At 46.9% G+C, this 12,809-nt stretch overlaps 2 protein-coding genes across 9 annotated transcripts; both read right to left on the reverse strand.

Annotated features, from left to right (window-relative positions):
- Window positions 1-9: 9 nt before the first annotated feature.
- Window positions 10-11,128, reverse strand: LOC144169847 (heterogeneous nuclear ribonucleoprotein 27C-like). 8 transcript variants are annotated; one of them, XM_077699226.1, is made up of 15 exons: window positions 10,971-11,128; window positions 8,169-8,209; window positions 5,837-6,000; window positions 5,670-5,753; window positions 5,450-5,551; window positions 5,321-5,369; window positions 4,449-4,531; window positions 3,870-4,014; window positions 3,355-3,369; window positions 3,069-3,083; window positions 2,773-2,787; window positions 2,253-2,267; window positions 1,245-1,352; window positions 1,076-1,162; window positions 10-228 (listed from the first exon to the last, which is right to left on the reverse strand). In XM_077699226.1, the coding sequence occupies exons 1-15, from the start codon at window positions 10,997-10,999 to the stop codon at window positions 140-142; spliced, it is 1,041 nt and encodes a 346-aa protein (XP_077555352.1). In that variant the 5' UTR covers window positions 11,000-11,128; the 3' UTR covers window positions 10-139. The 8 variants fall into 8 exon arrangements, with proteins under 8 accessions (XP_077555352.1, XP_077555354.1, XP_077555355.1 ...); XM_077699228.1 differs by lacking the exon at window positions 3,355-3,369; XM_077699229.1 differs by lacking the exon at window positions 3,069-3,083.
- Window positions 11,129-11,472: 344 nt separating this feature from the next.
- On the reverse strand, window positions 11,473-12,628 carry Pmm2 (phosphomannomutase). The gene has a single exon (XM_077699239.1). It carries the CDS (start codon window positions 12,439-12,441, stop codon window positions 11,668-11,670), a length of 774 nt encoding a protein of 257 aa, XP_077555365.1. The 5' UTR covers window positions 12,442-12,628; the 3' UTR covers window positions 11,473-11,667.
- Between the last annotated feature and the right edge of the window lie 181 nt (window positions 12,629-12,809).

Here is a 12,809-nt window from a genome sequence, read left to right on the forward strand (position 1 = left end):
GCTTCATGAGACTGTAGGCAAATGAGTGTATAAAAAGAGCCAAGGTGTGATGGGGGTGGATCTTATTGGAGGAAGGGACAAAAAAAAAAAAGGAGTGGGGGGAGGTGTGAGGAATGTACACTCGCTGGTGCCTTCATGTTCACCTCCGGTACGGGTGGTAGGAGCCATCTGCCTGACCAGTTGCAGGAGCAGCTGCCATGCCATTGGTGCTGGCTCCGTTGTAGCCACCTGCACAGCAGTAGGGCCCATGCCATGTCAGCAACACAAGCACACCCAGACACTCGGGCAAATGCACCTTTCCAGAACACAGTGCTACCTGTTCACGATTTCACTATTGTCACGAGTACATTTGAGCACACGGGCGGAAAATAGGGGTGCACTGGAAGTGCTCAGCGAGTGTAAGCCCCAAAAAAGTTGATGCACTTTAATCAGCTAAGAGAGCCACAACTTTGTATTTTGCACTGAATAAGAGAGACCCTACTATGTCATGTCTACTGAGCATGACAGCATGAAGCTGCACGCCCCCCTGTATCAAGTGCAGTAACAAGTTGTTAATACTACTGTGCACTGAATTCTTTTCCCCAGCACCACAAAGGAGGTGAAAAAAAACTCTACAATGCAGTCATGAGAGCCTTTACCGGACTTTGGCTATGTCCAGATAAATGGAAATACGATTTTGTTAAATGGACAAAACATTTGTCAGACAGGGCTGGAAATCTAACTTGCAGTTATTCACAAATAGCTTTCGTAAAGAGTGCTTTTGCTCCCATGAGCCTCGACAAGAAAAACAGATGATCACTTTTAAACATTATGTTTGGAAAAATGTCAAGGAACGTAGCAGCATTTAACTACCTCTAGATGTCTAAACTGCAGTTTGGGAAGCCAGCACGACTTGGGCATTAGCCAACTACACATTACGGACCGCTCCGTTTAGTCGAAGTGCAGCACCCCGAAGGGGACGAAAACACAAGGCAGGTGCTTTGGAAGTCACCCAGAAATGCGTCAAAGGCCTCGGCAACTTCCAAGCAATGCAATTGTTTTCATAGCTGCATCTGAAGCTTGGAAAGCAGGTCACCTGCTGTGGCAGTGGCAGAGTATCCTCCGTCACCATAGCTAGTGCGCATGGGCCCATAGCTCGAGGCCTGCTGCTGTCCGTACGACCCTGCAGGGGGGATGGAGAGAGCAATGAGCAACCCCCAGGTACTCTGACAGCACACCTAGGGCAGCAGCAATCAGCAACATACCATAGCTATTGTAGGACTGGTCACCGGCACCTCCATAGCCATAGTTGCCCTGGCTGTTTCCCCAGCTGTTGCTGTAGCCGCCGCCACCGCCGCCGCCTCCTCCATAGCCTGTGCGACACTTTGCATTAGGCCATGCAGTCCAACCTCACCACGGGACAACGGCACAACAAAGTCAAGCCATGGAGGTTGCAGTTGCATAGAAGCAAAACCGCAGCCACCTTGAAATGATAATGCCAGCAGTAGGGTACACACTACAACCTTCCAGTGTCCCAGGCCCACCGTATACTGCACAACACAGTAACACTTGCTCATTACTAGGCACAGTTTCAAGGGTATGGTCACAAGCCAACACATGCCTATGCCCTTCACACAACTGTACCCTGCAGCATTTTATGAGCGGCAGATGACCAAGAGACCCCTCTATCCAATCAGAACGTCTGAGCAGTGGGAGGGGTCACTGGGCTGCCCAGACGAGGGGGCTCAAGCTTCACTAGCCATCTGGGTGACCACGGTCAACTCAAAAGTCAATAACCCTTTCAGACGCCACTCGCTATTTCCCCCAAAATAAAAATTTTTGTTGCTGTTTCTGTGCTATGTATTTCACCAAATAAGATGAACTGGCAGGTTACTAACCCCCAACACAATTTTTTTTTTTTAACAGGCATGTACAGAATTGTGTACATGGCGTCGCAGAGGCCAGGAGCGTCAAGTAGCGCTGAACATTTCCACATACGTATATATTTGTGTGATACACATTGTTTCGATATATTTTTAGGGCCACAAGTCTTCAGAAATTGAGGAGAAAGAGTTGAAGCTCAGCCGTTAAAGCCGTCACGTGCGTCGCCATTTTCTTAGTTCACGGTCGGAGAAATCTTACTAGCCACCAGATGGCCCTGAAATCTTCACAGTTAGAAGGAGGGTACAAAATTATGCTAATCTAGTGAAAACAATCAGTTTTGGTAATTCTTAAAAAAAAAAAAAAAAAACGCACGGTTGAAATGTACTCACTTGTGTACGTAGCGTCTGAAAGGGATAAATATGCTTTCTACACTACATTCAAGGATTGTCAGGGACTCTGTTAGCAGCCATGCAAAGCACATTACTGAATTACCAATAAGATGAATTGGCAGGTTACTAACCCCAACACCATCTTTTTTTTACACGCATGTACAGAATTGTGTACATAGCGTCGCAGAGGCCAGGAGCGTCAAGTAGCGCTGAACATTTCCACACAAACGTATATATTTGTGTGATATGCATAGTTTCGATAATTTTTTTAGGGCCACAAGTCTTAAGAAATTAAGGAGAAAGAGTTGAAGAAGCTCAGCTGCTAAAGCCGTCGTGTGCGTCGCCATTTTCTTTGTTTACGGTCGGAGAAATCTTACTAGCAGTCAGGTCGGCCTGAAATCTTAACAGTGAGACGAAGGATACAAAATTATGCTGCTCTAGCAAAAACGTTCAGTTTTGGTATTTCTTTTTGCAAAAAAAAAAAAAAAAAAAAAAAAACGCAGGATTGAAATGTACTCACTTGTGTACGTAGCGTCTGAAAGGGATAAATATGCTTTCTTCACTACATTCAAGAATTGTCGGGACCCTTTGTTAGCTAAGGAGAAAGAGTTTAAGAAGCTCAGCTGCTAAAGCCGTCATGTGTGTCGCCATTTTCTTTGTTTACGGTCGGAGAAATCTTACTAGCAGTCAGGTCGGACTGAAATCTTAACAGTGAGACGAAGGATACAAAATTATGCTAATCTAGCAAAAACGTTCAGTTTGGTATTTCTTGTTGCAAAAAAAAAAAAAAAAAAATGCAGGATGAGATGTACTCACTTGTGTACGTATCGTCTGAAAGGGATAAATATGCTTTCTTCACTACATTCAAGAATTGTCAGGACCCTTTGTTAGCTAAGGAGAAAGAGTTGAAGCTCAGCTGCTAAAGCCATCGTGTGCGTCGCCATTTTCTTTGTTTACGGTCGGAGAAATCTTACTAGCAGTCAGGTCGGCCTGAAATCCTCAGTTAGACGAAGGATACAAAATTATGCTAATCTAGCAAAAACGTTCAGTTTGGTATTTCTTGTAGCAAAAAAAAAAAAATGCAGGAGTGAGATGTACTCACTTGTGTACGTATCGTCTGAAAGGGATAAATATGCTTTCTTCACTACATTCAATAATTGTCAGTGACCCTTTTGTTAGCAGCCACGCGAAGCACATTACTGTGTAATTATACTACTGTTTATGTAAAATGCAGCAGACAGATAATCACACACAGTTTTCAAAACTAATTTAAAGAACCCTCTAGGTTCCAAGCGTGCAGGCAAAATGACAACTGCCAAAGATTTATGGCAACTAGTGTGGCACGCTGTGGTCAGTGTGGCTGCAGCGTCTATAGGAGCCAGGAGCCCGAAATTTCATGAACCTCTACGCATACACACACAAACTTGTCTGCACTTTCGCAACACGTTTCTTTGTCAGCTTTTGCTTCGCTCAAAAGTAAACGGGCCGATTGATACACCAGCTTGACCCACATACCACACCACCTAACATGCTATCCTGCCACCGCTGCATGAAGCTGCAAGGGGAAGCGAAACAGCAGAGGTGCCAGGTGCGGCCTGACCACGTATTGCCACTCACCTTGGTATCCCGAGTTGCCACCGCCGTTGGAGGATCCCCATCCCCACTGCTGCTGCTGTTGGCCGCCCCAGCCGCCACCGCCGCCACCACGGCCCCCAACCTTGGGCAGCCGGCTCTCCTTGGGCTCGGCCCGCTTGCACTCCACCTGGGGGGCAGGGAGCACCCAATCACGCTCCACTTCAACAGTCCCACAGGCAGCTCTCAATGTGCGACAGCCGAGGGCAGCTCTCAGACGTCGTAGTCTGCAGCTGCACCACTTTCAATATTATGGTTTGCAGGGCTGAGCTGGCCGAAAGTATGAAGCCATTATGCTACGGGCAGAGACTACAGTTTCCTTCTGCGCTAGTGATATTTGGTTGGTCTTTATTAAGCAAGCTAGTGAGCAGCCACGTGAGTAGAATGTTGTTTTCCAATCTTCTTTTACACAAACACGTGCCCTTAGTAGCCCTAACAGATGTGTCAATTTACAGAAATGTTAACCAAGGCTGTGCACAAATGCCACCAGTGGGTCTTGGTCACACTAGCACACACACACGTGGGCACACCCATCATATGCCACTGGCAATGGGTCGAACGTACCTGCTTGCCGCTTATGTCGACGTAGCGCTGACTGGTCAGCTGGTTGACGGGGTCTTCTGAATCAAAGGTGACAAATCCAAAGCCTGCAAACACAGAGGGGCGGGCCTTAGCACAGCTCTGCCAGCCAGGCAGCATCGGGCAGAGCACTGCGCGACCCTCCCTCCCCGCTTCCCATGGTCTTACTCAGTGGCCAGTACACACAGGTATGCAGGGGATAGATTGCTTAGTGGGCTAGGAGCATGCCTGGTTTCCAGTAGTTACCCTTGCAGCCCAGCATGTGCTGTCATTGCAAGCGAGTGCCTCTCCTGGACGCGCCACTCCATTGTCCCGGTGGTCTCGCAAAGACCCAAGTGCGGGGTAGGGCCACTCGGCCTTTTCTCTGCCAGGCTCAAGGTGGGCACTTCCGGCTGCACTTGGGGGATGGGTGGGGGAAACTTACCACTCAGCGGCCCCCCAAAACAGAACACACACAGAGAAAAGCAGCAAAGGGAAAGAGAGAAGGGGGAGAGAGAGAGAGAGACAGAACGGTTCAAGGGTGGTTGTGGTGGGGGCCCTAGCAGCCAGGCTATGTAGATGACAGAATAACTAAGAAATGTCCTATATGTTAATGCTCCTTATTGACTACAGTCTCACGCCATTTAGCGCCAGGGGGCGGTCCGTCCATCAAGAATGCATTTTGCAGGGGCTGAAGGCGGCGGCAGCACTTTTTCGTAGGCGCTTGCTCGCACACTGAAACAAATCGTTTGGGGCCTGCACCCTCCTGCAAAACCAGAACAACAGCACTGTCTGGCTCCCTCAAGAGCGTCTTGGTCTTCACCCTAGCCGGCTAGAAGAGGGCAAAGCAAGCCCCGTCCACGGCGGGGGACACTCACCTCGCGAACGCCGCTGCTCTTGGTCGTACATGATCAGTGTCTCTGTCACCTGCACAAGGAGGAACAGGGGCGTCACAACCAGGGAACACCAGAAAGCGCGCACACAACCGAACACGGCGGAACGCTCACCTTCCCATACTCGGAGAAGAAGGCGTGCAGGTCTGTCTCCGTCACCGTGGCAGGGAGGCCCCCGACAAAAATCTTTGTAGTGCTACCTTTGGTTCGGCCACCCTGCAAAACACCCGTTGAATCAAGCGACTCCGTGTTGTGGCACAGCCCACAGCCACACCCTTCCAGGCGAAGTGACAGGACTTCCACCCTGTCCAAATGGGAACCCGGACACACTCACCCTGCCCCCAAAACTGCCGCCGCCACCGCCGCCGCCGCCTCCGGCACGGTTAGCACTGCGGGGATTACATGACTTGGGGTCCACCTGGGCAGAGGACGCGGTGTGACTCACACTGCCAATGCACAAGCAGGGACAGACTCGCTGCTCAAACGGGGAGTGCCACTCACCGTTCGCCCATCCAGCTGGTGTGGTCCACCGGCCAGCACAGTGGCAACACAGCTGGGGTCCCGGAACGTGACAAAGCCAAAGCCACGAGAACGGCCAGTCTCATTGCACATTACCACACTGTCCACCACTTCGCCAAAGCGGCTGAAGTAGCTGAGGAGGCCATCTGGAGAACAGAGGAACGCCACAGCAACGCATTTTCCTGCTTAATAATTAATTTCGCAGAATAGTACATTCCCAGCTTGTGACAGAGGCATTCTACTGCACGGACATACTGCGTTGAAACTCCCGTTCCACCCCGTACCAAACGGCCGCGTGATTTTCGGCAAACAAGTTTGGCTATGCTTACAGCACAACACAAACTGTGCTCTGAATACAACACAGCTGGCCATGGGCGATCAAAACGGATCCACAGCCAGCCCTACGGTATGGAGCAGCTCGTTAAGCCCCGATGCTTCACGGGGGGCAAATATGCACACATTTTAATAGCCAACGAACAGTCACAACATAGGTGCAAGTAGAATGGCGCACAGTTAATGCCTTTGAGCGGGAAAAAAATAAAGAAGCAATGCACATCTGGCTGGCAGGGAGCCAAACACACGTGCAGCCAGGTTCTGAAACAGCTGCCGTACGTCAGGTGCTAGAGCCTGTACACAAGCTAACAGCTACACTGAATGCACACTGCATTGGCCCGACTGCAGCCAAGAACACAACTGGGTGGCTACAGCCGATGCTCTAGCTGCTTTTGCAAAGGTGGCAAATATATAAGCCATGTAGCCAAACTTTACGGCTATTCTCATTTATTTAAAAAAGAAAAACATTACAGGAATAAGAAAATGACGCCCTTGCAAACACACTTGTGCAATCCCCAGTAAAGAAGACTTATCAAGCAGAAGTGAGCTAAAAAAGTTTAGAAAGCAACAGCCGTACAGAGTTCTTTTGAAAAAAAAAAAAGTTCTCCCACAACTTGTAGTGCTTTTGCTCGTTAGAATATACGATTAATTAGTCCCATTTTGTTTATCATGTATCAGGCCCCTTCATGTTTCCTTAACATCATTCCACCGCACACGCTTTCTGCAATGTGCAAGTTGGCTAGCCTGATGCACTGATTTGACCTTCATACTCGCTCACACGCATTGCTGCTATCAAATTGCTCGTTGCACTTGGCATGCCAGTACAAATTGAATGTGTAGTCTTGTTGATTCAACAGAACTGCTAAAACTCGGCTAAAAACAGTCAGATAGAATAGTAAAGTATCAGAGGTGACTCCTTTGTACACTTGTTGACTAGATGCCGTTACGCCGTTGAATAAAGTTCATGATGCTTCCACAGCTGTTTTTGGGCTAAACAATGTCAACAATAGAGCCAGAGAGCAGCAGTTGCTCATACAAATGGCAGCCCAATCCAGACCTGCTGTAACAGGCCATGCACTCTTGTCAGCATTGAGCGCTCACGAGACGACACTGAACCTGTACACACTGATTAAAGGGTTACTAAAGATTAATTAAGTTGCTTTAGCATGACAAATACATGTCCTGTGGCCTTCTTAGCAACCGTTCACCAAGGAAGGCCTCCCTCCCCCTAATAATCATTTTTCAAACAAAGGTGCTCTGCCACTTAACCCTTTTGTACTTCCCTCTTCCTGATGTCATATTGTAAAGCAGGATTCATACTGCCACATAGATTGCCGAACTACGCTGTCAACACTTCACATCATGACCATAAAACTGAAAAAATAAAGTAAATAATAAAAAAAAAGGAATGGTGTGCACTGAAGACACCAGTTTCCATGTTTTTCCCCCCTTTCTCGTTTCTTAGTTTGTGAAGTGCTAGTGACAGTAACTGTGTTACATTTCAAAGCAAGGCACAAAGATATGCTGAGATAGTAAACCTATTCCCAAATCTTACCGTCCCACCAGGCGCAAACATACACCACAAATCACCTTTACCACGTGCGCTTCACTCGCATTAAAATAGCGTGGAGCAGCAATTAACCATTTCCTTCCTTTTTGAATGGAAAAACTAGACATTCACGACCAGAAACTGCTCCAACCATTTTGCTTGCTTTCATTGAAGGCTACAGACCAGTTTACTGAACAGGTGTTTGTATGGCAAAATACGCGAACAAATGCAATCCACCGAATTTTAAATTTAAGAAACTTCCAAAGTCGTGCCAGACAATGATACTATGTACTTATAGCCCTGTTCTCATTCTCACATACTAACGAATTCTAAAAAAACATAGAATGGTCCCACACACAGCAATGCGCCAAAGAAAAACGAGAGCGTTGTTTCGTGCTCAGCCTGTCAATGGTGTTAATGCACTAAATTTACCTTGCGTGGTCTCCCAGCTGAGGCCCCCCACAAATATTTTGCTGGAAAAAGAGAAAAAAGCAGGAAGTGTTATTTCTGTCAATGTAGACACTGCGGCTATGGTTAGTGTTGCATACCTCACGAGAAAACAGCACAATTGACATAAAGAAACAAGATGACACCACAATGTCATTTCCTACCTTTCCTTCTTATCCCACAGCGAAATTTGTCATTACACGAACAAAGCAAGAAGCTTAGATTAGAGCAGGCCTTGCTACATTATTTAAAGTGGTGCCACTAAAAGCCCATTTCTCTTGTACACAGCTGCTAGTAATAAATACAAGCACTACAAAATAAGCTCATGCAAACAAAGGTCTTTGGCTTCCCCTGAGTGGTTAAAATACCAGCAAATTAACATGTACACACAGTGCAGACAACCTAACCTTACATAACACGAAGAAGTGACTATATGGGGAAAAATTTGCAGTGCACAATGGCTTTGACTGCTTAAAGCCCACACGTGGTCGTCTGCATTTTTTTGCAGCTAAACCACGGCCCTAAGCCCAAAAAGCAGCAACCCCTTAAACATAACACTAAAACGGAGAATAAACACAGTAAACTGAGGCAGCAGTTAGTACATTTTTTTGTACCCTCTCCCTGTGGTGGTTCCAGCTAATCTAGTGAGCCATAAGCTCCCACAAAAGTCCCTGCAAAAAAAAAAAAAAAAAAAAAGAAACTACAAAAATTCGCGGAGTGCCAGTTCTGAAGCCGCAAATTTTTTGTTCCTTTTGCCACACCTCCATTCAAGCTTTTTTTTTTTTTTCTGGCGCAGAAGCTGTGTGCTTCACTGCTCATGTACTTCACCCCTGCCCTTGCCAAGGTGCATGGGAAAATTCAAAACACCCAGTTTCACAGTACACTCTGAAATTGCAACAATTTGCGCTCTATAACAAAAAGATGCACATTACTATAAGCCAGTTCTTACTCAGAGTTTCTGGAGAAAAAAAAACATTTAGATAAGCATGACATCTCGGCAAAGGTTTTTTTGTGCAATTAATTTGAATTTGCTGTGTACTTCACTGCTCATGCTATTACCCCTGCCCTTGCCAAGGTGCATGGGAAAATTCAAAACACCCAGTTTCACAGTACACCCTGAAATTGCAACAATTTGCGCTCCATAACAAAAGGATGCACATTACTATAAGCCAGTTCTTACTCAGAGCTTCTGGAAAAAAACAACGTTTAGATAAGCATGACATCTTGGCAAAGGTTTTTTTGTGCAATTAATTTTTCAGCTCAGCCAAGCATTGCATTGGGGCTTGCAAAAGCTGGCTTTTACAACACTTCACGCTCTATAAAGAAAGAATTCACATTATAAGTCAGTTCTTACTCAAAGCTTCTGAAAAAGACGAAACACTTCGATCAGCACATCGCTACAAGTCGTTTTTGTGAAATAGACTTCATTTTTCAGTCAGTGTTGCATTGCCACTAACAAAAGCTGACGTTATGCATTACTCCGTAGCAGATAAGGGGCAAACTTTTGCATTTTGTGCAACAGATTTAATTTTTCTGCCTTTTTTTTTTGCGTTGAAGGTTACAAGCTAGTTTTACACTTTACAGAGTAAAGTAAAATCGTGGCCAACTATTACATTTCACTGGGGTCATGCTTGATCAGCTCATACGCTACAACATGATGCACAAGGCGCACATCAAAAAATAGAAAAATCAAACAATAAAAGGAGACTGGGATGCCTAGCCGCAAACATACAAAAAATTTCTAAAAAAAAAAGGGGGGGGGGGGAGGGGGCGATTCGCAAAGCAACCAACAAAGCCGACAAAAATTTCGATTTTCCTCTTTAATTTTCGACATTTCCACGACAGTTTCCTTGTTGCAGCTTCATAGTACCTACAGGTGGCGCGTCACGCGTCGAATTAAGTTCAACGACATCCATTGGTTGCGACAGCTGCAGTTATCTGGCAGCCATTACCTCTGCGATGTGGACCGGGGAAGTGGGGCTAGCACGCAACAAATTTTTGCGCGCCATTTTCCCAGACCTCAAAAAACAAAATTTACGAAAGAAAAAAAACAAGCCCTCAATTTTCGCTGGGATGCTAAGGAAAATTTTACTGCCCGTGTTGAGACCACAGAGCGCCGGGAAACACTAACGTCACGGATACGATACTGACAGCAATCGACGAGCCGGCAAAAAGTAAAGAATTTATTCTGACACGTCACACAACAATTTTTGCGCCTCCGCCTTCACGTATTATCAATGACGCCAACAACACTTCGTAAACAATAATGAACACTTCAGACCGTCTCAAGGCTACAGAATGCCAATTTCCGATCCTTATCTCAATGCTTATTTGGCTACAAACAATGCCGCATACACAACCCGACTGGCAAACTTACACGTCGCACAACTATCACTAAACGCTTCCACGGCGCATTCCAGCAATCCCCGCGGCGTCTTGCCACCAGCCAGCGCGCTCCCCGCGCAGATGAACCAACAATCCGGCCTCCCCCCTGTTGACGAGGAAGGCTCCCGCCAAGCGACATCCCCCGCCTTCCTTTCGGTGAACACAAAAGGCACAAAAAGAGAAAATATCGCACCCACGACGTGTACTACTTTCACAGCGCGTTCTAAAGTCAACTTGAGGCTAAGAAACATGGATGTGATGATCGCGAGGAGGGAGAAAATGCTACAATGAGTCGCAAGCCTTCGTCATGCCGCGCCAGCATCATGGGCGCTGCTCGGCCGACAGGCCATGGAATGGCCGCCATGCCCAATAATGACGATCAAGATTCGCCAAAACGCTTACCCCTGCTCTTCGTTGTCCCGGCGAGCCATTTTCTGCTGTTAGTAGCACACAGGCTCGGAACTCGATGCTTTTTTTCAATGCAGCGACGTCGCAGCTACACCGAACCTGCGACGCGTTCTTACTAAACAACGAAAAAGGAACAAGGGAGAAGAAACAAGCAAAAAACGCAAAACTGCAAGCGGTGCGCACAATGTTGCCAGAGCAATTTTTCGTCCCGGTTAACGAGTTTCTGTACATACTTTTCTTACCGCAAAACATTTTATTACTATTTTGTAAGATAGTAGCTCAAAGGATAAAAATATTTGTCCCACTTCAGCGAAACCTTTAATTGTTAGTTCGCCGTATTAAACGCGATGAAAATTCAGTACCGAAAGCAACCGAAAGTAACTGCCTGCCCAGTAGCTCCAGTAGGCACAGAGCCCACGGAACTTGAAACGTGTAAGGTCTTAGAAACGTGCGCTAGCTGGTTGTAATATGGTAATAGGTAATAACACGGCAAAAAGAAAAACCTCATGACATTTTATTATTGACAAAAAACCAACGCAGTTAGTTGTACGAACTTTTTATAACATCAGAGCAATGATGTAACTTTGTTACATATTACATCACTGAGGAATGCGCTTGGATGGTTTCGTAGTTCGTTATCTTCTTGCTCCTGTTTTTTGGTTACGCTGTGCCTTCACGCACATATAGTCGATCACTGTTTAACTTTTGCCGCACTTCGCAAACAAGCTAGCGCCTCCTCCACCTGAGTTATGGTGTCTTGCGGCGACTTCACGGAGTGTCCAACTGTCCTCGTGTCCTGGTATATTTCATAGTCATTCCCGCCTTCAGCAGTCTTGTCACCGAAAAAGTGTATGGTCTTGTAACCATCCCGTACGAGCTGATCGAGGCAGTAGGTCTTGTCCCAACCGCGTGGGAAGACGTCGAAGCTGATCTGTCCCCCAATTGAATACTGCAGGTTGTAGTCAGCGAAGTTGTCGCGCAAGGCCTTCACGAAGGCCGTCCTGATGCCGTGCTCCTTGTCGTAAGCTTCGAAAGCGTTCCTCTCGCTGAGGCTGCAGTTGCGGCCAATGGGTGACACGTTGAGCATGCCCGTACGAAACTCGACAAAAGTCCCGCGCTTCTGAGGCAGGCTCAAGTCGGCCACGTAGCGAAGGCAGAAGTTGATCAGTTTCTGCAGCTTCTCTTCACCCATAAAGTTCAACAAGCTCTGCTGATTAATAAGCTTGCCTGCCTTGTGAGCCACTAGACCGTTTTCGGAAAACACGTAGTCAAATCCGGCCACGGCTTCGTGGCCTCCCATTTGCTCTTCTATCTTCACCAAATCCGAACCTCCGACAAGCGCCACAGCGACGTTGCGTTTCAGTCTCTGCAGGAACTCGGACATGTCGTTGGTGATCACCTGCCGGCTCTTCGTTAATGTCCCGTCGACGTCAAAAACGAAGATTGTTTCCGGTAGCCTGCTCATGACTTTGAACGTCGACGCGGCAAAGAAATGAGACCACAACGACACGTCCACGAACACGGACGGACGAATCGATCAAAAAGTGCACCACGTTAGCAAAAATGAAGTCAGCCACGTCAAACGTGCCGCCGCAATCACACGGCAACCGGCAAGTTGCGTCTGCTCGATAAACTTTCACCTATGCTTTGACGTGCGTTTCGCTAGGACGTAATGCGGAACCATGGAGGAAAGAAAAGGTTCCTCCATGTGCGGAACTGTCTTCTTTGTATCAAAGTGGTAGCTCGCGACACCTTGCCTCCGTTACTGTCGGCTGCGACGACAATGTGCTTTAAAGGTTAAAACATGTCTTGATGGCATGCTAAAAATAAAAT

Source organism: Haemaphysalis longicornis, unplaced genomic scaffold (assembly GCF_048455015.1).
Source record: "Haemaphysalis longicornis isolate Haplotype H1 unplaced genomic scaffold, Haemaphysalis longicornis Haplotype H1 scaffold_2, whole genome shotgun sequence".
Lineage (NCBI taxonomy): Eukaryota > Metazoa > Arthropoda > Arachnida > Ixodida > Ixodidae > Haemaphysalis > Haemaphysalis longicornis.